The 27,872-nt window shown below is 36.6% G+C and overlaps 1 protein-coding gene across 7 annotated transcripts; it reads right to left on the bottom strand.

Moving 5' to 3' along the window:
- Positions 1 to 4,751: 4,751 nt before the first annotated feature.
- LOC110471224 (programmed cell death 1 ligand 2) lies at positions 4,752 to 25,925 on the bottom strand. Of its 7 annotated transcripts, none has more exons than XM_085566717.1 (8): positions 22,993 to 25,925; positions 17,873 to 18,051; positions 16,512 to 16,590; positions 14,763 to 15,125; positions 13,418 to 13,699; positions 11,415 to 11,555; positions 10,603 to 10,644; positions 4,752 to 8,575 (listed from the first exon to the last, which is right to left on the bottom strand). In XM_085566717.1, exons 2-8 carry the CDS (start codon positions 17,918 to 17,920, stop codon positions 8,493 to 8,495), a joined length of 1,038 nt encoding a protein of 345 aa, XP_085422843.1. In that variant the 5' UTR covers positions 17,921 to 18,051; positions 22,993 to 25,925; the 3' UTR covers positions 4,752 to 8,492. The 7 variants fall into 7 exon arrangements, with proteins under 7 accessions (XP_085422843.1, XP_085422846.1, XP_085422842.1 ...); XM_085566720.1 differs by adding an exon at positions 17,194 to 17,274 and having other exon boundaries at positions 17,873 to 25,925; XM_085566716.1 differs by having other exon boundaries at positions 16,512 to 18,051.
- Between the last annotated feature and the right edge of the window lie 1,947 nt (positions 25,926 to 27,872).

A 27,872-nucleotide genomic window follows, 5' to 3' on the forward strand; every position in this document is an offset into this window, starting at 1 on the left:
TTTGATGTCCTTCGGTCTGCTTTTATTAAGGTACATACTTACTTCCTCCATCAGTAAAATATATTTGGAAAACATTTCTGTATTCTCAGATAGGAGATACTGCTGCTTCACTTAAAAAACACGTCAGCCAATTAAATCCCTTTCTAAGGAAATTCTCACTTCTTGTGAAATACATCAGATGACAAATAGCAAGATTCAGTACTAAAAAAGTAGTCCCTTTCTCAAGTCTTCTTAGGAAAACTCATACCAAAGACAGAAAATGGGGCCAAAATAGACCCCCCTTGTTCCTTCTGAAGGCATCCATCTGAGTTCTCAATGTAGTTACCCTCTCTCTTTTTCAGAAATGTAGTCAGCTATTTTCCTGCTACTTTTACCTGCAACTGTTTCCCAAAGTTTAAATAAATATAGTACTCTGATGGTGGGGTGTATGGCCTGCTTTTTGGGCAGACACTTTATGAAAGCAGGTAAGAACATGCCTGATTTCTGGGGCATTTGCTGTAGTATATGTCAGTGCGCTTCTGTAAATATATCAAAATGCAGCTTGTAGCAAAGATGTACAGGTACCAGGTTTTGGAAAAAAACAAGCATAATGTTATCATGTTCTAGTTTAACAAATGTGAGAGGAAAACCTCTCTTTTCCAGAAGAATGTGTATTTTTAGAAGGCATTGTATCCTATTAAAACACTACTAAAAAGAACAGTTCAACTTAAGTCTAATGAATTGAAAAAATTCTAATAATTATACTGAAAATACAAGCCGGATTCCCTAGCTCACTTGGTTCACTTTTTATAGCTTTTTGGATGCTACAGCTTTTTGGATGGAAAATTAACAATTTCAAAAATTTCAGGGGTGTTCATAGTCACTAGTACATTTGCTTCATGATTATGCAAGATGAGAACTATTTTTCATGTCCAGTAAGTTTTCAACATAATCAAAACTGTCTACATGTTCTCCTGGGTAAACCCCAGGTTTGAACAAGTGTCTCTCCAAAGTCAAAACTTTTATTGAAACAGACCTTAACTTTGGTTAGAGGCCTAGGCAATAAGCCAGAGCTTAGTAGTGGCTAGCTACAGCTTCTTACTCTTGTTTGTTAAGGGTTGTTACGAAGGAAAATAATTATAGGCAACACTTACTGGCAGGAAACTGTGTGTCAACAGTTTCAACTCCAGGAAGGCTGATGTCCTCACAGGTACAGATCTCAGATTGTGTTAAAAAGGGTTTCTGTGATCATTAAAACAGAAGCACAGAATTGAAGAATGGTCTTTTTATTGCCATGTCCAGGATCCCAATGTTGCAAGACTCAGGTTATAAATCCCTTTCATAAACTTACTGAGGTCTAGATGTAGATGTTTTGCTTTACCTCTTTCACTGAAAAGCTGCTTCTGATCCTCCATTCTCTAAAACTCTCAAGAAGTCTAATTGCTACAGTGTATTTAGGATACAGTCACTTTATACCTTTGTCTCCCTGCCACTATTGTCTTCTAAACAAGTCTTCCATCCTGGTGGACTATTTCTCCAATAACCTATGTGAGATAATTAATTTAACAACAATTCTATCTTCACTTGCACAAGCAGGCAAAATCCAAGGAGTACTCAAATACTATACAAAGGACAATGACAAAAACTATGTAGGCTTGGAAACAGGTAGTTTAATTATCCTTTATGATTATAGTTTGAAATAACATATCAAGGAGCATGTTATAAGTGCAGCCCAGAACTGCATCTAAATCATATATGCAGTTGTGCTGCTGTTACTGACAGGGTAGCCATCTGGGCAGATTGCAATCTTTCATCAAGGAAAGGAAAGGATATGCATGCTTTCTAAACGCCTTCTCAGAGTGGGGTCTTGGTGTGCTGGATCCAATCCTAGCCCCAGACTTGGTCAGCTTTTTGTTACTTTATATATACTTATTTCTTTACATATATATTATGCTATCTTATTGTACTTATTCCTTTACAACTAAAGAATTACATAGGTGTACTTGAGCCTTTATATGACTTTGTCCTGAATGATTAAGGATGGCAAAGCAAATATATTTATATAAATAAATTTCTTCAAATTGATGATAATGGTAATGATTACACTAAAAGATCTTAATCAGAATTACTTGCTATACAGTATAGATAGCTATAAGTACTAATATAGTGCATTATTTATTGAGGCAATATTAAATCAGTTATATTAACATTAGCAAAATAATAATTGAGTCAATATTGGTGTTCCCCACCTGTACCAATGACCATGGACACACCTCTCATGAGGAATAACTCTGAGGGGCTGTGACTGTTCAAGGGAGGAATATCCACATGCACTCTGAGAAGGAATATATTACAAGGTTTTACCATTACAAAGTAGGACTGGGCTTTTATAGGGTAAAGTGACTTATCAGTCAAATGTCTCTAGGCCAGCTGTGTCAACTCAGCAGCTTTTAGATAAGTAACCGGTAATATCACTGATTCCTTTATCAGGAACCATGTATCACTATAGTGATATAGTTTGCCAGGAAACATTGTTTTTCCACAGAATGTTTTAAGTTTAGAATTGATGAGTCAGTCTAGTTTCAGCATTCTGCAGTACCAAAAGCACTGTGCACCCTCTCCTCTGTCCATTGCTGGGGGGTTTTTTCAAATAGGGTATTGTTCAAGCTGGCTTACCCCCACTGTAGGCAGATCATTCTGGTGCAGTACCTGAAGCATATCAATTAGCAAATGAAGCTCAAAACATGCAGATCAACAAATGATGCATGACTTATATCAATACCCAGCACACAGCAGATGTGTGGAAAATGACCATTGACTGGAGAAAATCCTTGGCCTTTTCTGCATGGTACTGGGATTGTCTGTCTAGTTGATTTTTGTAATCACTTCCTACCATTCTTCACAGCTTTCCATATTTGAGTCAAGAAACTTTTAGCTTATGCCCATGAGCAATTCTCCTGTCAGGCCAAATTCTCAACTAAATCTCAATGTTTTAGACAATAACCAGTCACCTGGAAGCACTAGGAATGTTACATTATCCCAGTGCACAGATCAGCTTCCAGAATAATGGTGTCTACAGCATTAGAGACCAGATAGGTCAGCAGTGACTAAGAGTCAGAGCAGAGTTGGCTTGTGCCCTGAACTAGCTTCTACATATATAGAAGACATATACATGTATACAAGACATCTAAGTATGCCTTGTTTGAGTCTGCCTCAGCTGCAGCAAGAAAATGCTTCCCAGCCTTGGACTTTTTTCACCCTCTCTCTGCAGTGTGGGGTACAATTGTACAACTCAGCATTGTGGAAATCCTGGGAGTACCCAACCCAAGCAACTTCCTCCAGTGGAAGTTCTAGAAGGACAGGGACTCTAAACTTCTGTCCTCTTGCAGCAGTTGTCACAAGCATTTTTAGTTTTGGAAAACTGAACAACTCTGTAGAAATGAAGTTTGAGACTTTTTATAAAAGACCCAAACCATTCTTCATACACTCAAACATAGTGACAATTAAAACAATTGAGTGAATAGTCTCTTCTGAAGTTAAACTGTTAAACCTATGTTAAGAGAAGAAATTGTGAGAATTCACCAGATTCTTCATGTCTTAGGTTTAGTGAATTAGATTCTGTGCCTGATTCTGAGCATTTAAATAGACTAGAAGCAGGGTTCTAACCTGTGGCATCTTCCCCAGTATCTCAGCAAGGTCTACCCTCTGTGGCTTGCATTTTACTTCACAACTCCTTAGGAGCATAAAGTACATGCATGGCAAACATAGAGAAAATCAAAGACTTTGCATGGAGGTCTAAAATGTTGCTTCTGCTCAATAAATTTTCCAGAAAGCTGTCTTGCTTTCTCAGTTTTCTTACCAGTCTGAGGGAGATCTGTGCAATAGGACTGCAATATTTTGGGGATGTACAGAAACATGGCTCAGCAGTTATAACTTCTTATATTAAGTGGGAAGTTCTTTGGATTCACAGTGTTTCATCTGACTTCACTATTTTCACAAACATTCTGTGTCCCTCTTGAAAAAAAAAAATTGTTGACCTTCTCCTGTTCCCTATTCTCAACAACGGCTTCTCCTTTCCTAGTGATTTTCTCAAGTTTATGCATCTTTTCACTGATACCTAGTCTCTGTTTTGCCAGATTTGCATAGTTGAGACTAACAAATTTACTTATGTAAGGAGTATGTTAATTGTATCACCTGAAAAAGTTATTTTATAGACAAATACTGTTGTCCAGTAGCACAGAAATCCTCTTGCTAGCAGTATTGTGATTAGAACCCCAAATATTTGACTAGATAGATTCCCCACCTCAGCAGTGAAAGCACCACCTTCACCAGCTGGGACTCAGGTAATCATCTCACCCTACTGCTTGAAAAACTCATGTAAGGAATGAGCTTAAGCCCACTGTGCAAATTTCTACTGCATCATTCCTTATGTAATGTGGTTTCTAACACAGACTTTGCATGAAGATGTTTCACTTCTCACTTGGAAAAGCCCATTAAGGAAATGTGCTTGTGAGTAAACAAACAGCTGCTGAAAATTGCATTGAAAATAAAACCAAAAGTGAACTCAGTAGTTCATTAAAGTCAGCTTTTAACAATATTTGCACAGTGCATTTATCTGTTTCAGCTACTTTTTACCGTATGTCTGCATATTGAGTTTGAGTGAAATATTGCCAAGCACTAGCTATAAAAAAGTATTACAGAGTGTGCTTGACATATGGTGAGGAAAACCAGGATATCTTGTTGAACCAGATCATAGTCATTGATCTAAGGCACATGTTCATCAGAGTAAAAGAGAAATAAGATAATTACAAAGGATATAGAAGTTAACTGGAGCAACAAGTTTACAGTCAAAGGTCATTTTGGGTTAGAAAGGACTTCTAAGATTGCTTAGTTGATCCCCATCCCCACAGAAAGGATAGAAATGTTAGACTTATTCCTGTAAAAGTGACCTTTTACTGTATGGATGGGACTTGTAAAACCTTTCTTTGTAACTATTTTGTGGAATAAGTAGGTAATGTTTTTGGTGGCAAACATATGGTTCTGTCAGATGAAAAAAGAAACTCCATAAGAAAACTGCAGTATTTCTTAAGAAAGAATAGGGGTTTCTTGATGTCCAAAATTGTAAAAGGCATTTCCAATTGCTCCCATAGTCAGAATCAGCTGGTGGTTTTCTAGTATGCAGACTAAGTCTTGCAAGGCATTTCAAGTGGCTGTTAGGAATATCTCTTCATCTTGAGTCTTCTTCCAGAGATATTAACCTTCTTGATGTTAGTGGTTGCTTTCAGACATGTCTATGGTAATGGGAATCAAGAAAATGGTATGGGTTTAGGCTGCTGCCAGTATGAAAGTGGACTTGGTACAAACAGCTAACCATATTCTGTGCTATGCTCTTGATTACAGACCAAGCTGCAACTCACAGCTACTGGAAATGTTGTGAGTGTAAAAAAGCTGAAATAAACCTACTATAAGCCCTTAAAACCTCTGGTAGCTAGCAGAGGTGAGGAGTGAACAGAAAGACTAATCACCCCATTTGCCAGTTGCTCCTGTATTAAAATGGTAAGTACCTCACTCATACTTAGTAAAACAGGTCAGTGGATTGGAAAAGCAGATTTTCCTTAGCTATACTAGAAAAATTCAATACTGAAAAAAAACTCTCTACTTGCTTGTGAAAAATTGTCATCATTAAAGTTCAGTGAAATATATTTTAGGTGACTATAAACCACTGAGCAGATTCTTTGCACATGTTTTCAAAAACATTCCAACAACTTCCGTTGAATTCTTACTTTTTTTCAGTACACTAAGTTGCTATTGCTTATGACGTGCACCTAGTTGAGACAAATGTATGGACATGAATAGAGGTGGTACATATCAGAAAGGGTAACAGTATCTTATGCGAGGTATCCTCTCTGCCATTCAAAAATGCCAGATGACAGTACAAGTCAAACTCTAAAAATACCTAATAGTTTTATGGTCTCATAATATCATTTCTCACTGTAAAGTTCAAAACTATAAAAAACCAAACAAAAAGACAATGACACCACCAAACAAACAAAAACCCACAACCTAATTTGTTTTAAAAACCCAACAAACAACAACAACAACAAAAACCACAGAGAGAGCACCCCAAACAAACAGAACACAAACCCTTCAAGCATTTTACAGGCAATTTGTATGTGAAAACTCACTTCAGCTGTTTGGAGATAACAGCATGTAAAACAGTAGGTGAAGCAGAAAGAACAGAGACTCATTATATCACATACGTATCATATGCTCAGTGGTTTACAGTAAAAGACAAGCCTTGCATTAATTCATAAACATTATAAATAGACTGGCCAAACTGCTGACAAGCTAACTTTCACATACTCAGATGTAATAGTCAGCTTTGTAAGTATCCTGTGAGAGCTGGTGAAAATAGAAACTCATGAGCCAAAATACATTTCTAGGTATTGTTATAGTTATTGCAGTAAACAGTGTTATTGTTCCATTCATAATTAAATGAGTGGATAGGGCATAGGAATGTTGTGGAAAACTGAGCTGCCTCTGCCTAGGGTTGCCAGGTGAAACCTTTCAGTGTACAATCCAGTAAGAGGGAAAGCAGGGTAATGTTTGCCATGCCTGTAAAATGGGCAGGAAATGCTACCCATATCTGTTCTTTGTTGCCTACACAAGGCAGCATTTACTCATATATAAGAAATAAAACAATAAGTATAAAATAATGGCAAGATTATTTCCATTTCAGTAAAGAACAATGATAATCACCATAACCTAATTGCAAAGACTGAAGTGTACTATTTATGTTCATCCACATAAATTCATATTTTATTACTTCTATTTAATTTTAATGAGGAAAAATAAATAGAAAAATGCAAAATTAAGTTTTTCCAAGAACACAGTGGGTTAGATTCCACCATGGCTGACGGAAGAGCAAGGGGTCATAGTTCCCAGCAGAGTACGAATGTGGGACAGAGAGAAATTGCTTGACCCTTAAATATTGCTAAATGGTGCAAGCCAGGACAGTTCCTAAGCTGCTATTCCGTATTAAGCTAGCTAGTGCTTCTCTGAGATGTGCCTGATTTGCAGTGTCAGCAAGGACATAGGACATTGCAAGCCTAGTGCAGATTTGTCTCAGCTGAATCCAGTGGCTACAAATGGGTAATTAAAGGTGAAATGCATAGATATTAAATTACAGATGATGTGAGAGAGAAATTAATTTTCCTCCTCCACAAGTAAAATCAATGGCAGTCCTGCTTTTTAAAATCACCTGTCCTGGTGAAACAAGAGAGCATCAATGCTGATATTCTGGTCTCATAGCAGCACTGTAGGTCCACTTTTTGCTGGAATCAATAGCTGTGAAGTGACACTGGAGAAGCAGTTCCCATCCAAATTCAGAGCAAGTGCTATGAAAAAACTTCAATCATTGGAACTCTTCTAAGAGCAAGATAATAGTAGAAGTAGGTTCCATATGAACACATTTCTCCAATCTTGTTACATCTATTTTAGTAGAAAACACAGTTTACCAAAGCCACTGGTCTTTCAAAACAATATGACAGATCTTACCCAGTGCCCTTGTTTCATTATCTCATGACTAAGGGGCAAAGTTGTTTCATTTTGGATGTTTTTCCAAATCTGGCATTCCAGTATTAGGAAGCAAAGCAGCCTGGCATGGAAAAGACTCCTTAACAAAGGCAAAATTATTGTTTAAAAATAAACAGTGCAGAAATCTCTCTCAGCATCATTTTCACTTTTGCTTCCAAATTCCTCCTAAAGAAAATTCTGTTGAATAATCAGTTCAAATTTGAAACCTTTTACTGTCATGTAGCATAGTATCACAGTTCATGGTTTTTACCTGATTGACTTGTGGGGTTTTATATAGACATGAAAATTCTCTTCTGCAACATAATGTTGACTTATTGCTAATATTGTGTGGGTTTGTTGTTTTTTTGGTTTTTTGTCTGTACTTTCATTTAATTTCAACCTCTTCTTGTGATATGAAATAGCTTCTAGATGTTGCAATGATACAAGTTATACAAGTGGATACAATGATGCAAGGTGGTACTTGTGGTAATATCCAGTTTAATGTGTTATAAAATTTGGAAATGGGATATGGGCATGTAATGATGTTTCCACCAGAAAGATAATTGACATAAGATAGCATTTACAGCTTTTATTCAAATTCCACAAGATTTTTGACTCAAAGCACCATTCCTGAGACTGGAACAGTTGATAAAGGTTAAACAAAAATCCCTTGAGCAACAGTAAGTCCAAAAGTAAAGTTTATCAAAGGCACTCAGTTGACCTCTTCACAGTGGTAAACCACATTTTGTGACAGCATAGTTCTCAGTAACTTCAAGAAGATATGGTGTCTGAGGAGGCATAGCTTTCCATTGCTGCAGTGCAAATACATCCCCATGAATTCACTGTTTATCCTAAGGCTAAAGTGCTGTAATTTTCTTTTGAAGTCCCCAAAAACTGATAGAAAAAGTGCAAATTATGGCATGTAATATGAAGAATTTTCACAGATCCACACTTCCACTATCTCTTGAAGTTGTGACAGTTGACAAGTATAAAGCCTCAGTCTGAGAGTTAAAATCATCACCTTAAAGAAAGAAATGCAATAGTATTAGTTTAAAAATCTGCAGTAATTTAAGAAAATAAAAAGCCTGATTATTTAACAACTGGGTGGGTTAAGAATGAAAGCTCAGTCTCCTGTATCATGCTGAAGTTACAATAGCTCCTTAAAGCTGTTATAGTTTACATCTGCTGTGATCTTTTCCAGGAAAGAATTATCTCTTTTATCTGAATTTTCTATTAAAACAAAGCTATCACCCACTTTCAGCCATATAAATGAAATGACAAAACTGAAATCTTTTTAGAGAGCATCCCTGGTAATGATTGTCAGTAAATATATGCATGTGATTAAAAGTGTGCAGAACTGGGACTTCAGTGATGAGTTTAAATGTCCTACATATTCAGTTCTGATACAGCTTGAGCTGTAAGTTAAAACCGGTAGATTAACAGTCCTTGTTCCTGTAACCAGGACTGTATGGGTCATTTCCAAGGCACTGTGGTAAACTATCTGTGCCTTTTATGCTTCAACTACCTACTCATCATGGAAAAAAGGTTCTTTCCAGGGTTTCTTAAAAATATCCAATGCTGAGAAATATAAATGTTTGTCATCTGACTTACTGCATGTTACAAGAAAGACAAAGGTTTTTGTCATCATTAAAATGAAGAAGTAAAACCACAAAGTGTGGCCTTGTTTCCTTTAATTTCTTCATTTCACTAAGTGCACAGAAGAGGCTACAAAGTGGAAAAATACAAAAGTAATACAAAAAGCCAGGGGAAGCCAAGCTATGCTCAGACAATATACACAAGAATGATGTCCAGACATGCACCAACGCTGTTCTCCAGAATACTGCTTGCCTTGAGCTTGTGTTCATTAGTGCATGGCATGATGCCACTAAAGTTTCACAGTGTCACATGAAAAATGAGAATGAGACTCTGACTGCTGCAAGGTTTCTGGAAGGTGAAAGTGTCTTTCTGAAAGTGTTGTTTCAATTGTAATATCTACAGACAGCAGTGGATCAAACACTTACAGTTAAGATGCAAATATGACAACCTGAGGTGATTTGGAAATCAGTGCCCTCTTCATCCAATCTCCACCTTTCACCTACAGAATTTATTTTTTAAGCTGGTGACTTCTTCGTGTATTTTTTTAGCAGTGAGATTCTCAAAAAAATGCTGTCCTTGGAAAAGCCCAGCATTGTCTCTGTGTTCACTTGGTTAGCTGCATCACAGTATTATTCCATTTGTGCTCTTTGGCAGCCTCAGGGCTGACCTCAGTATGCTATGTGAGGGTCTGCTTGGACACCAAGGAATTATGGCTGAACCAAGTACCTCTGTATCTAACACTGGCCACAGCCTCTCACCTCACAATGCATTAGCCTGTCAAACTGTTATCTATAGGTAACAAAATTGATTTATATCAGTAGGTGAATTAAGACTTTCCTTGTATTGATCTATCATTTTCTATGGTGTTATCTTTTTCTTTCAGTTCAATTTTAGTACAGAACAGTTAGATGAATCCTGACAATTTTTTTAGGTATTATCTTCTCTCTGAATTGTAAAAATTTCTGGATGTCTAGGTAAGTCAGATTCTCATAAGATAAGAGGTAGCCTAGGAGGTTATATAATATTCTAGATAAATGATGTATCATTTTATTTATTGTTAAAACCTGTAGCTTGATCCAAAAGTATAACAGACTATTGCCACAAAAATCTTGATGCTATCCAAAGCAACCAGCTTTCTGTGAGTATCTTTCTCAGCCAAGACTACTAGAACCCCAGCTGGTATACAGAGATGTGTGCTGACCTGTGTATGAAAGCTCTTCACACCTTAGTGAAAGGGAACCAATATTTTCAAATTTTTACATTGCCCAAGAGAAAGTCAAAATTTTAGAAACTGCATTTTGTAAAAACTCAAGAATAAGAGAATTTAAATTCAAAGCTACCCTCTATTTTGATGTCACATTATTTAGGTTACAATCTACATATTTTTTTATATTTTAGATGTAAGAAAGAAAAATCTGTAAATGTAAATTTCAAAAATTGCCTATGACTTACTGTTCTCATCCTTTGCGTTCGGGTTCAGTTTTCTTTTCCTGTCTATTAAAGTAAATATACAAAAATTTAGCTTAAACATTTCTACATTTGAAAGAAACTATATTGTAACTATAAATATTCAACAAATCTTTAGATTAACTGAGCTGTGAGCACAGTTAAGTTTATTATTAAATCATACCAAATAAATAAACTTCTCTATGTTTCTTTTCATTTACAAAACTTAAAAACCTTAGAAAACTTGAACCAAATTCTGAAATCGTAATATTAAGACTTCTTTCATGACTATAAATATATATAGTCTAGTTTACTAGTGTCTGTTCATGTGCAAGAAAATACTGGAGTAATAGTCTGTTTGCTTTATTAGTTTTTTACTACTGTACATGCAAACAAGGAAGGAAATATTGTGGCTGTCCTGTATCATACCATAATGGAGTTGAAAAATAAAAATTCTGTGTAATATACTGTAGCCAAATATACTGTAGCCACAATGTCTTTGTACCTATGAAGAAAACACTGTTGAAACTATGCTTTACAGTCCTCCTTACATGAGGCAAAGTTTGTTTGAGCTCTGTACAGAATACTAGCTGGTCAGCTTTAAAAATGTATCTTTACATACACCTTGTCTCACACAGGTAACACAGTGAGGAAAATAAAACTCAAATTATCCAAGATCTCATTTTCTACCCTCTTGCAATCTAGAAATAAAGTGTGACCAAATTCATGCAAGTGTGCCTTACTAAAATTTCCTCAAGGTTGTTCACAAGAAAAGTAGAGAAATAGTGAAAAGTTTCACTATCTGAAGTAAAATGTACCTTTTTTGTGTTGTTCATTCTTGAATGATTTTCTCTTCTGAAGTATTATTAGTGCAGAGAGAAGGACAGCTACAGTCACGCATGTGGGGACGATTAAAGAGATCAGGAATTTTTGTCCATTATACTGTGTACTCATTAAAGCTGTTAAAAATATTAAAGGAGAATACATTTATAACTTACAAAGCAGGCATTGTTTATCAAGTTATTAGTTCTGTTTCTCCAAAGTCTTGTTCTGACTGAACAAAAGATTTTTAAAATTTATCAGCATAGTGATTTACACTCATTTATGAATAATGTGTTCTGAAATATTACTGTGAAAAACCTCAGAGAAAAAATCCAGTCATACCTCTCTTTTGTATGGCATTTGAGTCTGGCACCATCCTATTGGCATCTGCCTTTGAAATATTTTCATATATTGATGAAACCTCTCAGTCTTCTCCAGATTAAACACAGTCTTCTCATTAGAGAGATGCTTCAGACCCCTCATCATCCTTGTGGCCCTTGCTGAACCCTCTCCAGTACCTCCTTCTCTCTTGTGTCCTGAAGAGCCCAGAACTGGTCACAGTACTGGGCACAGCACTCCAGTTGTGGCTTCACTATTGCTGAGTAAAGGGGCAGGATCATCTGCATTGACCTGCTGGCAATGCTCTTCCTAGTGTGCCTCAGGATACCATTAGCTTTCTTGGCTGGCTCATGGAGAGCTTTTTGTCTGCCAGGACTCCTAGGTCCTTCTCTGCAGAACCACTTCACAGAGGTCAGCCCCAGCCTGTGCTGGCACATGAGACAATTCCTCCCCATGTGCAGGACCATACACTCAGTTGAACCTCACCAGGTTTCTCTCTGCCCAACCCTCCAGCTAGTCAAGGTCCATGGAATGGCGGCAGAGCCTTCAGATGGATCAGCCACTGTAGCAGTCAGAGGCCCTGCAAGGCCTCCCTGGTGGTCACTCAGCTAAGATAAGAAATGCCAAGTCACGGTGGCTGGACCAAAGAAGCCCCTCTTCTGCATTCAGACCCTTGTTATCTCTCTGTAAGGCTATAGGTTGTATTCTCCTCAACCCTGGCCATTGGACAATTTCCAACACCCCTGTACCCTATATCAAACCCCATCTCTGCCCAGTTCATCAGAAGAAACTGTCACTGCCCCCTTCACAGGAGCTGAAATTAAAGAACACCACTGTTGAACTGCATACAGACTTCTATCTCCATCTCCCTGCGTCTGCCTAAGGAACTGGCAAGCACAGAGCTGAAATAACTAAGAGCTGAATTTACCAGAGCTGAAATCACTCCTGAGTTGCTTGCTAAGTTGCCTGTGGCTGGAGTTAGCCTGAGGGACCCAGACAGGCTGAGCCTAACAGCCCAGCGCTATCCGGATACCTACGGCAGCGGCAGCCAGGGATCAGACGGACCCCCGAGCCCTAGGCCGCATTAAGTCACTGCACTCAGTTTAGTTTAGTGTCACCAGCAAACCTGTGGTGCTGGTGCCTTTGATTCCTTTGTCCAGGTTGCTGATAAATTGAATAAGATTGGACCCAGTATTGATCCACTGACAGCAGGCTTTCATCTGGATTCTATTCTTGTGATCACGACATTCTGGACTCTGTAATTTAACCAGTTCTTGATCCTGTTCATCTAACCCACGTTTCCTGAGTTTACCCATGAGGATATTATGGGCAACAATGTCAAAAGCCTTGCTGAAGTCAAGGTAGACAACTAGATAGAATAATTAAGTAGGAGACTATCAGGGAAGATGCCCATGCAGCTGAAAAAAATCCCTTTGTATTGGCAGGGAAATAAGGAAAGCTACTCTAAAATTAAAATATACAGAAAAATACATACTGGATTGTTGGAATGGAAGCTAGCTGAGACTTCAAAGACATAAATAATACTGACTTGTTCAGTTTACCAAATTACACTGATTTCTAGAACTTAACTCCAGTGATGGACCATAGCACATGATGTATGTATAAACACTGTCATATACAAATTCAAGCTCATACCAACCTGAAGTGGAAAAGTGAGCTGAAGTTTCTCCATTCAGTTCTTTATTCCAGAAGACACACGTGTAGTTCTCACTCGTGTTTGGTTTGAATGTCAGGGTGCTGGTGACATTGTAGAGGCCATCTGCAGTCAGTGTATAGGTGGTATTTGCAAATCCACTGAGATTGAAGTTCTCATTTTGCCAGAAAATCTCTGCCAGAGGAAAGCCTTCTGACTGGCACATAAAAACAAGCTTGTCTTCACCCGGTATTCTCATTACTCGAGTATTTATTCTCTTGTAAGATGCTGCATGAGAAGTTGTTGAGTGAAATTGTTGTATGCAACAGCAGTTGTTTCTCCACTTCACTTTCCCTGCTTCCTTTTAATGCTATGTATTGTCTATGGTTATATCTGTGGAACACTTATTTAAAATGATGAAGGATGTTTTGTAGAACAATACAAAATGGATTATTCAATCCTTATCATGCCTACAGCAAAAGAATGCACTCCAGTACTTTATACAGGACAGCAGTTGACACTATATTTATAATTTATTAAGACAGAGTAGACTAGTGGAATCTTATGGGAGCTTTATTTTCACTTTTAGAATATGCCACTTTCTGAAAGCCTGATTTCATGTTTGCTTTACCATAGCTTATAAACAGTGTAATATTTTCATCATATTATAACAAAATTGACTTTTCATAGGAACTAATGTGGGTCTTAAGAATGTCTATATCAATTTTTGCATTTGATAAATATTGTTATTTAAATATATGGATGGGAAATGAATGTTGCCTTGCATTACACAGATATGTGTGATGTTTCTCACAGATTAGTGGGAAACACCAGAAATCTTTCAAGGATCTGGTCTGTCATGCTTTCTATTAACATATACCTTTACTACTAATGCCTATTTTGCTTCAATGGACACAGAAAATCGCATGTCCTTGCTCTGAGAGCTGCAGTCACTTGGGGAATCCCCAGACACTTGAGTAGTTGCAGCAGGATTCATAAGGATATCAAAGCATCTCTGAGAAACGTTTTATAATGACCAGAGTGTGGCCCAACAAGCGGATCAAAGAAGAGGAGGGAGGTGGTGGCACTGAAGAGGCTGTAGAAAGAAGGATGGAAGGAGAACAGATGCTGTCCCTCCCCAGCACCAGGTGCACCTGGAGGAGCTCAGGTGTTGAACCAAAGGCTAGCCACTACAAAGACAACTGCTTCGGTTCAGCTGAAGGCTGAGTACAAAGTCTTGGTGAGACAACTAGCAACAAATTCCTTCAGATTAACCAATTTCTACAAGCTTGTAGGAATTTAATGGAGATGTCTCAATGAATATACAGTTACATTTAATTTAACCACTCACCTCTTACTTCCAAAGCAATGTACTTGTAGTCCACACCCTGGTAGTCAATGAGACAAAGGTATGATCCTGCATCTGTGATCTTAACATTGGTGATCTGGAGGATGGCTCGTCCCAACATCAGTTCACTGTGCAGAAGTGATGCTCTTCCTATGTAATCAGGATGTTGAGATGGATGGAGTGCCTTCCCATTACGGAATGTATACACCTCTTTTGATTTTGATGAGCCCTGCCTTTTCTGTTCCCAAAAAACAGTCAGGAGTCCTAGATCCACTGAGCCATTCACAGGGAATCTGCATTCCATGGTCACATTGCTCCCGTACTCTGCAGTGTAGAGCTGTTGAGGAACTTCAACTGTAAACAAAGCTATGTGAAGAAAAGAGAACAATTTCATTTGTTTCATCAAAATATGTTCTGATCTTCTTTAAAGCTGGGCAAAATTGTGTCAGATAGTATACAGATAGTATACTGTATACAGATAGTCAGGTATATAGTTACTGATTTGACTAAAATTTTAAGCATTTGTTGTTTATATTCACACTGATATTTTTACCATAACAGTAAACACATTTAATGTCTCCTTGCTTAAGATAGTAATTATAGCAAATAATCTGTATTCTGTATTGATTACAGAATCTGAAAGATGAGGGCATTATGACCAAGTTTTTTGTGGTGGGTTTTATTTGGTTTTTGGGGTTTTTTGCATTTTATGAGTAACTTAAGGCTAGGCCAGTGGTTATACAGGGACCATTTTTCTCAAACTGTGATACGGTCTCTTACATGTCTCAAGGTTGTAGTAAAAGCAACAATTAATTTTGGAAATTGTAAATCTACTGTCATTATCCTTTACAAAAAGAAATATCAGTGTAGATCCTGTGAAACAGAGTTGCACGGGATAAATACGTATAGCTTAAAATTGCTGTGTAGCAATTACAGTCTCCACAAACCTGGAACCATATCAGTATCATTTGATCTCACACATTTTCTCAGATACATGCAACCATATTACAGAAAATATATCAAAATAATCTTAGCCATTCACCCAATCTGAAATTAATAATGTTATGAATAGTTTGCCATTTTAAAGTGTACTTGATATGGCAGAGTTATTTCTAATAAATCATTCAATATACTTTGTTACTACTTTCCATACTGGATGTGCCATGTATTGGTAGACAATTCAGGAGCATTTGGAAGTGTTGGTAGTGACATTGCAAAGAGAAGACCATGCAACTGTTTATGCATTCTTTTTATTATATATGTCTCTGAAATATGTACAGGGAAACCTTAGCATTGCTAGGTTCCTCTTAGCAATGTTTGTTTATTCACTGTAATACAACTGTAGCAAGGGAGAAAATTATGTGAGAAAGTACCAAGCTCCTGGGTTTTAGCCAAGTTGATTCTGCTACAGGCATGGACAGGAGAAGTGATTATATTTCATGCCATCAAACACTGAGATTGTTACGCTTCCCTGTGGGCATTTGTTGTTTTGGTCATCCTCCTTCTTACAGCCATGCCACTGATGCTGGACACCTCAGCTGACAACACACAACATGGTAAAGAAGCCTGACTCTGGAAAGTGGTGGACACCTGTCCTGTGCTCAGTCAATGCCAGTGCCTTTTATAAGATGGAAAACAGAGGCTCCAGACATTACTGACTGTTCATGCAAGTGTTGCTGGAGGTGCTGAAGCCCACATACTAAAAGCTGCATTAGTTCTGCTACTGCAACTGAAAGGCAGTTTCTCTCTTACCTGAAACCATGGAGAGCTGTGTTTCCAGTAACAGTATTGTGATTTGGATTTGGAACATTGTCTGAAATAAAAGGTAGATCTGAAATAAAAGTAGAATTGCATTAGAACTTGCAAGAACTACCTTCTGGTGAGGCAGATCAGAGCCATGCCAGCCTTTGAAATCCATCACAGCTCATAAACAGCAAAACCAGAAACAAACACTAGGCTACCAGCAGAAACAAGGAAAATCCTTATTAGAGCAACTCATGCACACAAAAAGAATATGAACCAATGGCAATGAAACAGTAGCAATAAAGAGAAATAAAACATTTCCATAACTTCAGTAATGACATTTTTAGGATCTGTAGCTTGCAGGCAGTTTTAAATAGTCTGACAGGAAAATGCTTTTATATTTTTTACTGTCCACAAATAATAATCAATTGCAATTGACTTCTCCCATGTTGGAGAGATTCATGAACAAGCACAAGCAGATTTTATAAATGTCTGCCCTAACACATTATCTAGTGTACAAGACTTTTAACCCTGCTTTTGTTTCAGCTTTGCTTTGCATGGGGTATTTTGCAGTTTCTTATTGCCTTAAACCTAAAGACCAGGAAATACCTGGAACACATTGTGAGGCAGTGGAAATCTCAGGATGGGTAAACTGAGGTTTGGTTCAAAAGGGATTAGAATGAAGACTTACTGCTGCTATTCTTTCACTTTACATATGGCAATGTCTGACGTGAACAAATTGACTTATATTACTGATAGTAAACCAACAGCCCTGGAATAATACAAAAGGAGAAAGTACAGTTTTAGAGTGAGTGTATTTGTGTTCTAGTAGCAAGCAAACAATCACATATTTTTCACACTATTGTATATGGATAAACATAACTAAAAAGAGAAAAAACCCAACAAAGAAGCACCAGGGGAAAAAATTTATAACAAAACTAATGAGAAAATAGAAAAGACACTAGAATTACTTTCAGTAAAGCTTACTAACATGCAGTATAATCTGAAAAAAAATAGTGAATAGGATCCAGAAATAAGCTAAAAGGAAGTAAAGAAGAGAAGGAGCAATTTTAGACTTCCCCAGAGCTAGACTTACTGGAGAAGGGGTTTAATTTTACTTCCCTATTCTTTTGTTGGCTTAGCTTGAAACACTCTGGTTCCAGTTTTCTCAGGTGCTGCATTTCTCTCCTTGCTTCTACCCTAGAGCTTTCAGTATCTTGGAAAGTGAGGCTCAAACCTTAGGAAATTAGCAGCCAAAATTATGGGACTTTTTCTGGAAATTTAGACCTTAATCATATGATATCACAAATAAGGTTTTATATGCAAACTACTCAAAGCAGATTTATTACATATAAATGAAAGCTAGTTACCTTTATCAGAGGACTGAGTCCATCACTACTTAATGTGTGATGAATCATAATTATTATGCCTGTGTGAGAAAGGAGCTAATAAACACTATCAGTATATTTTTTTCCAGATGCAGAAGTAAAGACTGTTACTATTTTCCATCCTCAGTCTCCTGCTATGCTCACTTCTCCACACAGCTTACCTATTAGAAGATGGACATAAGAAAGAACTGAGTGAAGAATGAAACAATATTTCACATCAATATTTAGATCCCTGGGTTAACCTCATGTGAGACATTTTAGGTATTCTGCTCTATTTTTATAGTTTAGAGTACATTAAGAATGCAGAGCATGTTTATTTTTTTAATGTAGGAGGTATAATTTTTAAAAATACACATATTACTGATAGTAAAATAAAAGGATACACAATCAAAGCTCCAGCAGATAATCATAATTATTACATATCAAGTGAATCTTGTGTGACCGGAGGGATTCGTTTTAGAAAAGCATTACACATAATATAAATACGCAAAAGAAACCAAATATAAGAACATTTTAACTTGTGATACTGAAAGCAGTCATAGAACGCTTGTGGGAAGCAGGAAGGATCTGTATTAGAAAGATCGAAGATTTATTAGCATAGATGTATATTAGAAAGATCAAGGATTTGTCAGCAAGGATCTGTGTTAGGAGGCATCCTTCTTTATTTCCATAATCTCACAAGCAGACATCAAGTTGTTGTGCAATCTCAGTGCAATTTACCCATGCAACTTCATCATGTGGCTCTGACACTTCCATAGAAAAGCCTCCACCAGCATCTGAAAGATGATTTCTTCTGAGCTTGCATTACTAACCATTCATGATGCTGCAGACTAACCCTCATGTTCTCCCTGCTTTTCATAAAATGTATGTCATGTCCTGCTCTTCAGTAGTCCTTGTACACAGCTATCCTAACTTATCCCAAGCTTATGCACAGCACTGTCTTTTATTTTTCTGTTAAGCAAAAGGCCACTACTAAAATGTAGTAATCATATGCCTGTTACAAATTCACAGGGATGAAAGAAGGAACACTGTGCCATAAAAATCAGTACTTAATGCTTCTGTGCTGCAAAGTGAGGAATTGAAAATATACATCTGAGAACAGTAAGAAGTAGCATGACATTTCAAGAGCAATTCAGATGGAGTCAGTAAATTGATTTCCCAAACAAACCTGCAGAAGAAAAAGCAAGTTATCACACAGTGCTCTGTGATTGTGGAGTTAACTCGAAAAAAACTTGGATAATTGAGGTGGTAAAAGGCATCACATCAAACATCTAAAGATCATCATGGCTTTTTATGAATTGTAATAATTTCAATGAATATTTAGGGCCCAAGACAAAAATTTGAATGGGACCATTGAAAATAAAAGTATTACAATGATCAGGGAAGATGAGGAATATAATATTTTCTTATTACAGATTTTTTTCTTTACTGAAAATACAAAGTTGAAACCCATACTTGACTTCATTGGGCCACAAGTAACATTCTGATAAATTTTCATAGTGAATGCTGACTGAAATCCAGATGACAATGATAATAAATTGCTGAAATTCCACCGAAGATGAAAATGATACTAAGTTTTTTTTTCTCCTATTGATTCATTCAGTTGATCATGCCTGTGACTTTAGTCCTGGTCCCAGCTCACTTATCCAGAAGGTTTATAACACTTGTCTAAAAAAAAAGAGTAATTTTTTGCCTTATGTCATCTGAAATCTTTAGTGATTGTCCAAAATCCTTCTGTAAGAAGTGAGAAGGATATTTCTTTTTCCTTTGGAAAATCTAGACTCAGTATTCCCATTTCAAATGGCACAAGCTCTATGTTCCATACAACAATATAATTCAGTTTTCAACATAATGTATAGACTTCATTCCATTCTACAGACAGAAGGGAAAAGATGCTTATCTTGACAAAGCTGGATGTTATAAGGATGCTTTAGGAACTGAAACAGGTGGCAAAATATGAACATCAATCTGCTACATGCCTAAACTTTGGAGTCCTTGAGGAAAAGCTTGGGTAGCTCATTTAAGTAGCTGTGCTTTGTATAGTCCTCTGTGGTATGTGTTTATTATTATTACTGGATCCTATTTTCATAAAACACTCATGTGTTTTCACCACATTGCCATTCCTGACAACTGAGGTTGGCACCAGTCTGGTCATAAGAGTTAGAATTGATTTGGCATTAGTGACAACTCTCACAATATTCATAATGTTAAGTTTACAAGAAGTATTTTAAGCAAAGAAACATGAAGATCACAGAATATTTTGCAATCTACTCCTTTGTAAAAAAGACTGAAACCCACATCTGGGTAATGTAAATTAAATCCTATTCTTTTCATCCATGAAAGTTCATAATGCTTTTCTTAATCAAAGAAGCATCTTAGTTTAAGATCTTCTGGAGCTACCTTTGATTAGTATCCTTGTTATAATTGCTCCTACACATGGCAGGGGGTTGGAATTGATCACCTTTAAACATTCCTTCAAACTCAATCATTCTATGATTCTGTAGTTCTATAATTATTCTCAACACAAGTTTAACAAATGATCCTGAACAAAGTATTTGTGCTGTTCACTAAAAAGAACAACCAGAGGCACAGTCACTGATTCAGGGACTTTATAGTATAATAAATAATGGAAAACTTTTTTCTGGAAACATTGTTTCAGCTATTAAAATATTTGCTTTCCAGCAAATGGATAATTTAGAACAGTAAACACATTTAGTGTCTGCATAATGAAATTTAGCAGCATTAAGCAAGGAGAGCTTTGTAGACCCATAACTTCCACTAGAATAATCAGAACAGTTGGAAAAGCTAAACAAGCTTTCAAGCACACTAGCTTTCCTCCAGGCTTAAAGCAGGAGTCAAATCAACAGAAGTTTACAATAATCTCTCAGATTTCACTCTGGAATATCAAAGTATTAAAGGACTAAGGAAGGGCTTAGTCCTTTTTAAGGACTCAGTCCTTTTTAAGTTAAATTGCTATGTTAGACAGACACTTCTTTGAATTGTATTTCCCTGCAGAGAAAGGTATCCCATTGGCAGCACTTACTATGTGATCCTGCTTGGTTTTACCAGGTATAACCCAGGTGTTCTTACAATGTAGAAGGAAGTGGGGACATTGAACTCCACAGCTGAGAGCTGGGAGGATGGAAATGTCACCAGGCTGACCACTTGGTATGTGTTCACCTCCACACAAACTGTCCGGTACACTTCTGCAAACAAGGGTTTGCAAGTGGTCTTGCATCCTGAGACATCTTGAGCTGGTAGACTTTGTTATGGATTTGAAATACCAACATTGCAACTGATCTCTTCACTCCTGCATTCCATGTTTGTGCTATGCAGCTGACAGACTATGCAATATTACTGAGCTGAGATCAGCTATGTTTTCCTAATAACTATGCTTTTCCTAATCCCTCTCCTTCTACACTCTCTGTCTTATTTACTGCAAAGCTAGAACCCAAACTAAGCACAGGACAGTGCCTTCTGGAAATAATCCAAAATTACAAATTCATATTTAATCAGAAGCAATCAGGCTGTGTTAACAGGCATCTGACTTGGCTCCATTTAACTCTCCCTGCATGAAATGAAATTAGTTTTATGCTCACTTAGTTAGAAAAAAGACTATCTTCTTGTGCACCTATGAACACAGCAAAAGATCATATGGTCCTAGTCACCGTTTATTTTGTCTTTTTCTGTTACTGAAACTCCCCTGCCTTCCATGCATTTTGCAACAGCTTTCTTCTAACACTCTCACATGTGCAAAAAGACAAAACTTTTTGACATCTTCATGAAATAGCTAAACTGATTTTACTTTCTATGAAGGATCCAGTTTAAAAAAAGAAACAAACAAAAAATTTAGAGAAAAATGTTTAAAAATCCCAGGTCAGAAAAATAAGAAAAGAATAAATAAAAACCAAGCATTAGATCCTTACAGAAACAGCAGCTTTTGCATATCTCACCATCAGAAGGAAGGTACTTTTTTTTTCTATTTCAGGGATTTAATAAAAAATTCTAACCATGCATATTAAAATTTGTTTGAAGGCCATTTCTCCAGCCTGTCTCTGTATATTTTGTGGACATAATCTCTTGTTCTCATTCTCTCACATCCACCTTACCCAAATACCATCTCACCTGCTGTTCTTCTGTCTTTTTCCACACTTGTTGCAGTCCCTTTTTGCCCACCGCACCACACAGGCAATTTATTGTTGGGATGATTCATTTATTCTTGATGTTTACCTGTGACAGCCTATTTGCATCATTTCAGTCTGCTCTCCATCTCCCTTCAGCCTTCAGATGAAGAAATGTAATTTCTCACTTCCTCCTTTGATCACACTATCTGTGAATTTCCCTGCATTCTTTAACTGTCACCTGTTGAATATTTTCCACTGTCAATTTTTTGTTCCGTGACAAATACAACCATTCGAATATGGCTGAATTTTTTTTTCTATAATACTAAGATAGAACTGGGGTGAAATTTTGTTACATTTAAAAAGCAGTTGTGTATATCATAGAATCTTTCAGATCCTTTCTGCTCTTAGCAGCATTACTGAATACAGACTGACACACTGTAAATTTTCTTTCATATCTCCAGCTTCTACAGCAAGAAAGACTTCTTAGAGAAGTACAAGTACTTCTCCTCTTCATAGCCTATGCTTTTTCTGGAATGCAGAAGATGGAAGTCTCTAGACTAGCTGTACAATCAAAATAACCTATTGTCTGCAGGTAGTGTGTTAGTAACAACTAAAAGAAAGTAAACAGGAATATATAGATACAAGTACATGCAGAGGTTTTTTTCTCCATTCAAATCCTCCCTGAAATTCAGGATGAAATATTTACTAAGAGCTGCATCCTCATGCATAAGCTGAAGAGGCTTACCAGCACCACTCCCCTGCCTTTGCCTAGGAGAGAAATGAAATAATCAGCTTCTAAAAATATCAGGGTTAGAAATTATATGGACCCATGTATTAGGATCTGGAACTTATCCAGTCTTTCAAAATCACAGTCTGTATCCCAGTAATAATTTGAAAATAAAGTTAAGTAAATCTTAATCTAGGAAAAACCTGCAATCCACCAGACATCAATTTGCATTTTATTAGTGTAATACTCACATCAGCTCTTTATGCAGGTCATTGCAATCTGGTTCGTGTAACAGCAAAGATTCTCAAAACTCTATCCTATTTGCACAATAACAGGAACTACCCAGCTCTTATGACAGTGTATAACATGCACCAATAGCGCAGCTTGTAGGCTGATCTGATTCAGGTTTTATGTCATAAGTAAACCTGACTATGTTGAAAGGGCATTTCTCAGGACGTTGTTAGTTTCAGTTTCATGCTGAATGTACACTGATCTCATTCCTGAGAATGTGCACACATCCAACAAAATTATACAAAGCATTCTTCTCATAATTTGCAAAATTTATGTGCTCAAATACTGCTTTTGATTATATTAATGATTTTCAGTGGGTTTATAACCATTTAAAGACGTGTACAGCATTGGCATCTGAACTTGCATTTACTAGGACTGTAAGTTACGTTTTCTTACCTTCACCAGATTAATTTTACAAGAATTCATGAAGCAATGACCTAATATTTGCAGAACCTATTTCCTCTTAATTTTCATCTAAGTTGATAAAAAAAAAAAAAAGTCACTATGAGGCTAATCAGTGAGGTTGTGAATCTCCATGCTTACAAATGCACCAAACTTTACAGAACAAAGCCTGGGCAATTGTTTTTAAGATGTCACTGCTTTGAGTGGAAGATTGGATTAGGTGACTGATAGATCCCTGTCCAATAAGTATTTTGTTCTATCAAACAGCATTATCAATGGATGTATCTTTTAATTTTTCATCACTTTTTTTAATTTATGATGATATAATGAGTGAGAGACATAAAAGAGACACAGATGTGTTTGTGCTACAAGTGGGACACACATACGCTTTGGTCTCCTATTAGATTCTCACTGCTTGTGAGTATCATGTTCTACCTCAACAGAAAAAAATATTGTGGCTTTACTCTTGGAAATCCTAGCTGGTTTAGAATGATATATGATGATTGCCTGCCTCACAGTTCCAGACTGATTTATGAAATTATGTCTCCTGCTGCCTACTACAGAGCAAACTAGTTCAACAAAACCACTGTTACATTTATTTTTCCTCAGTAAACTTATCATGTGTAGCCCTGTCACACAAAGTAATTAATGTGTAGTCTCACCTTTTCCCAAAAAAGCTCCCAGGACTTCTTTGGCAGAAGTCAATTATTTGGATGACAGAAAAGAAACAACAAAGTTACTTCACAACCACCATCACTATCTTCTACTCATTCTGAGCTACCCTGCCTGCAGTATGTTTTCTTCTTGTGTTCCTATATTCAAACAAGGAGATAGTGCAGTGAAATTGCCCAAGAATCAGTGACTTGCCTTGGGCATCACATGAACCCAGTAGTATCTGACTTGCCTGGGACATTCTTGTATTTGCAGAGCCAGAGAAATATGGAGAGAGAGAGACAGGGAATCTGGGACAATATGCTGAAAAAACAGAAGTCCTACTGTTAATGTCTGCAAAAGCAGAAATTTCACTGTTAATACCTCTGTTGCTTTCCTGGCTAGCCCGTGCTTGAATGATGCACCATTGGTACTTTTTTAGACAAAGGGGAAAAGGGACACAGTCAAAAGTCCTCAGTTCTGCTCCATGAAAAGGTGTGCAGGTCAATAAAATGATTCTGTTTTTCATATTATTATATTTTTATTGGAATTGTAATTATTCATAGCTTTCAGATTCTACAAAATTAAATGCCACATCACAAAGTAGGCCATTACACTGGTTCATAGTTATATTTGTAAAATAAGTCCTGAACTGAAATACCAATAGGCCAGTTTTGACTGTGCACATGAACCAGGCTTTTCTGAGCACTTTTGGAAATCTAATAATGCTTAGCTACTAAGAAGTAAAATGCAGCTTACTGAAACTAAGTTTCCTCCTGCTTGCTGCTTGTCTTCCAGATACCCGAAAACACTGAAGCATCGTGCAAATGTTTTAAATGGAAGGAAATGTTATTACACATATAGCGCTTAACTACCTTTTCTGTGTTAGGATAGAAAGGATCTCCACTTAGCTAGTTCTCATGAATTAAATTTGTTGTATTTTCACTTTGGTGTATATTCTCCCTCTGTAATGAGTGGAAAATACTTGACCTGAAATCACTCATGGCATTGAAGGATAAACATGTGGGCCTGTCTCCCTGTATTCATAAAAGTGAAACCACAAAACTTAAATTATACTAAAAGCTTGATTTCTAAAATAAGATTAGTCAAGTTCAGCTTTGTATTTCTAAGAAGTATAGAAGAGAGCTTATTTTGTTAATCACCACATGTCCTGCTTTTCTAAGGAAGTAGCAAAATTTTATGCTTCCCATCAACCACTCAGGAATTCAAGCACTGTCATTTAAGAAGTTAGGGTTCAGCTAAAGAATTTCTGGTTTTATTCCCTCATTTCATTATCTTACTCATCTGATATACAGCCCTTTCAATAGTAACTTGCCCTTTCTTCTACTGGAAAAGGAGAAATATAACAGTTCCTGCTGTTCAGTAGATTTTGATAAAGACATTGACTTCAGTTCCATAACACTAAGCAAGCACTGCCTTGCTTATAAGAACTTGCTTATAAGAACTAACAAGAGACTTCATCACTTTTACTATAATATGAACACAACTTTTCTAGTATCAAACAGGAAGTAGAAAGTGAAAAGGTCATCTTGTCTGGAAAGGGAATTATTTATGTGGTGATATGATTCTATATGTTTGTGCTGAGTCAGTACTTTGTCTACAAATGACCCTGATATTTCAAAACCCTCTCTAGATAATTAAAATTTAGCTATCACCTCCAATGACACCCAGATTCAAAAAGTATGTTGAGAAGCAGGAGGAAATATTCAAGTTCACATAGTAACCTTGAAGAGCCAAATGGGAAGAATCAGTATCAGAATGTTATGAATTAGGTCCTATATGTCTAATGTAATAAACCACAAAATTAAAATTTAGCAGCAATTTTAATTGAGCAGCAATTTAATATAAAATAATAATCAAACAGATTATATATATATATATATATATATATATATATATATATATATATATATATATATGTGTATATATATATAAAATAAAATATAATCAAACAGATACAAAAAGAAATTTGGCAGTGGTTTTGATAGATCATAATAAAAACAGATAGATCAGGGTACAGGGAGGGTTTTTGTCACCCTGCCTTATGCACAAAGACAAAAGAAATCCCATTTCTTATATGGTGTATGCTAATACATGTTCTTAGATATTATCTGTAAATCTCCTCCTATTTTCTATTCTCAACATCTATGTCACTACACGGCATAGCACATGCTATATACCTGTTCCTAAGGGTCTTCTTGCCTTTTCGGTGGTCGCTTCCGACGAAGGCTTCTCATTGTCCTCACTGTCCTTTGAACAACCCCACAGGCTGCACATGCACCCCATGTCTTGTGTTATAAAGCCAGAATTATATTCCAAAAATAAGCCTTATTATTTCATAGATACCTGGAATCATCCCAATTTTGTCCGTTTCAAAGCTGACTCTTTAAGTATCTGAGGCCCGTTCCATTTTGGGATTTTACTTATCTCAAACTACATCCTGCATCCTATTTTCTCATGAACATCTGAGAACATCTGTTTCATGACACTAATTACATGTCGTTTTCCTCTATTACTTTTTAACAAGTATTTTCTAAAATATCTATATAGTTACAATTTTTAGCATAAATCATATTCATTTATCACAAGAATACACAAGGTCTGCAATGAATCAGGGAAATTACTGTAGTAACTATTTTACATAACTGTGGTTGGCCAACCCCATTATGATTCTACTACATTGAACAGCTTTCTGAGATTATTAAACACAACCTTACATGGACTGTGTCAATTTCTGTGTCAACTTCTTGGGACTGCACAATAAATTATTTCCTTTCTAATGAAAAATAAAACCTGAGTCCAATGAGATTCCAGTTTTCTGCCATCTGTTCTTTGTGGGAGACATTAGAGGGAGGTCATGGCTGTAGACTCTCTCCTACACCTAAATCTTTAATACTGTTTTTTCTCAGAAATATGCAAATAGAGCTTACACTACTTGCTGACAGGTTAAGGAAAGCAGGAAAAAACCACAAGAAAAACAAAATGTGTTATATTTTTAAAATACAATTGTGAATACCATTGCAATAATCTTTTTTCACCTGTGTATGATCCCCCAAAAAAGCTATGCATTTAGCAAAATGTAGCATAACAATAACTTGTTAAATAGGATCCAGGAACAGGTTTCTTCAACATTTCTGTGTAATCACATGTGCATGTATTTAATGTCCTAGAAGTAAGTAGATTTTCCTTTTTCCATTCCCAAGAAAACAAAATGGTCATCTAAAGCAAGGACTGTTTTTCCTAAATGTCAAAATAATTGTATTATCCACAGACTGCAAAATCAGAAGATAGTGAGCAGCAACCCAGTAGTGCCAGCAATATAATGAGGAAATTAAATGCCCAAAATGCTTTATAAAGAAAGATATCAAAAAGCTTAGTATTATTTAATTTCCAAACCATAGTTGCCAAGAGCTTCAAGTCATCTTTTTTCAGGCTTAGCTGTGAGCATCTAGCATTTTAAGGATGGAAAATGTCCTGCATGTATGGCAACTTGTCTTGTTGCACCTTTTATAAGGATCACCTATTTAAAATATTCCTTAAACTATGGAAAACCATTTATGTGCAGGAAATTGAGAGTTCGGTGAAGAAGTAAGAAAAGAAGTTTCAGAAGATGACCTATCAAGAGCTATGAAATGCACGATGGTCATAGAACTAAAATGCTTTACCTGAAAGGTACACTCAATTAAATGAAATCTTTGAAATACACATTTGCCTAAACCTGAGAAGGTAGAAAGTTTGATATTTAAATAAATACCTCAATATCTAG

Source organism: Lonchura striata, chromosome Z, assembly GCF_050655825.1.
Source record: "Lonchura striata isolate lonStrDom1 chromosome Z, ASM5065582v1, whole genome shotgun sequence".
In the NCBI taxonomy this organism is placed as follows: domain Eukaryota; kingdom Metazoa; phylum Chordata; class Aves; order Passeriformes; family Estrildidae; genus Lonchura; species Lonchura striata.

What these genes read in the sequence shown, in the direction of transcription:
- LOC110471224 (XM_085566716.1), bottom strand. Translation starts at nt 16,677, where the DNA reads ATGGATTTCAAAGGCTGGCATGGCTCTGATCTGCCTCACCAGAAGGTA. An exon ending in ACAGCTCTCCATGGTTTCAG is followed by an intron (nt 15,126 to 16,511) that starts GTAAGAGAGAAA and finishes TTCTTCACATAG; the next exon opens with CTTTGTTTACAGTTGAAGTT. An exon ending in AGCTCACTTTTCCACTTCAG is followed by an intron (nt 11,556 to 13,417) that starts GTTGGTATGAGC and finishes TATTTTTAACAG; the next exon opens with CTTTAATGAGTACACAGTAT.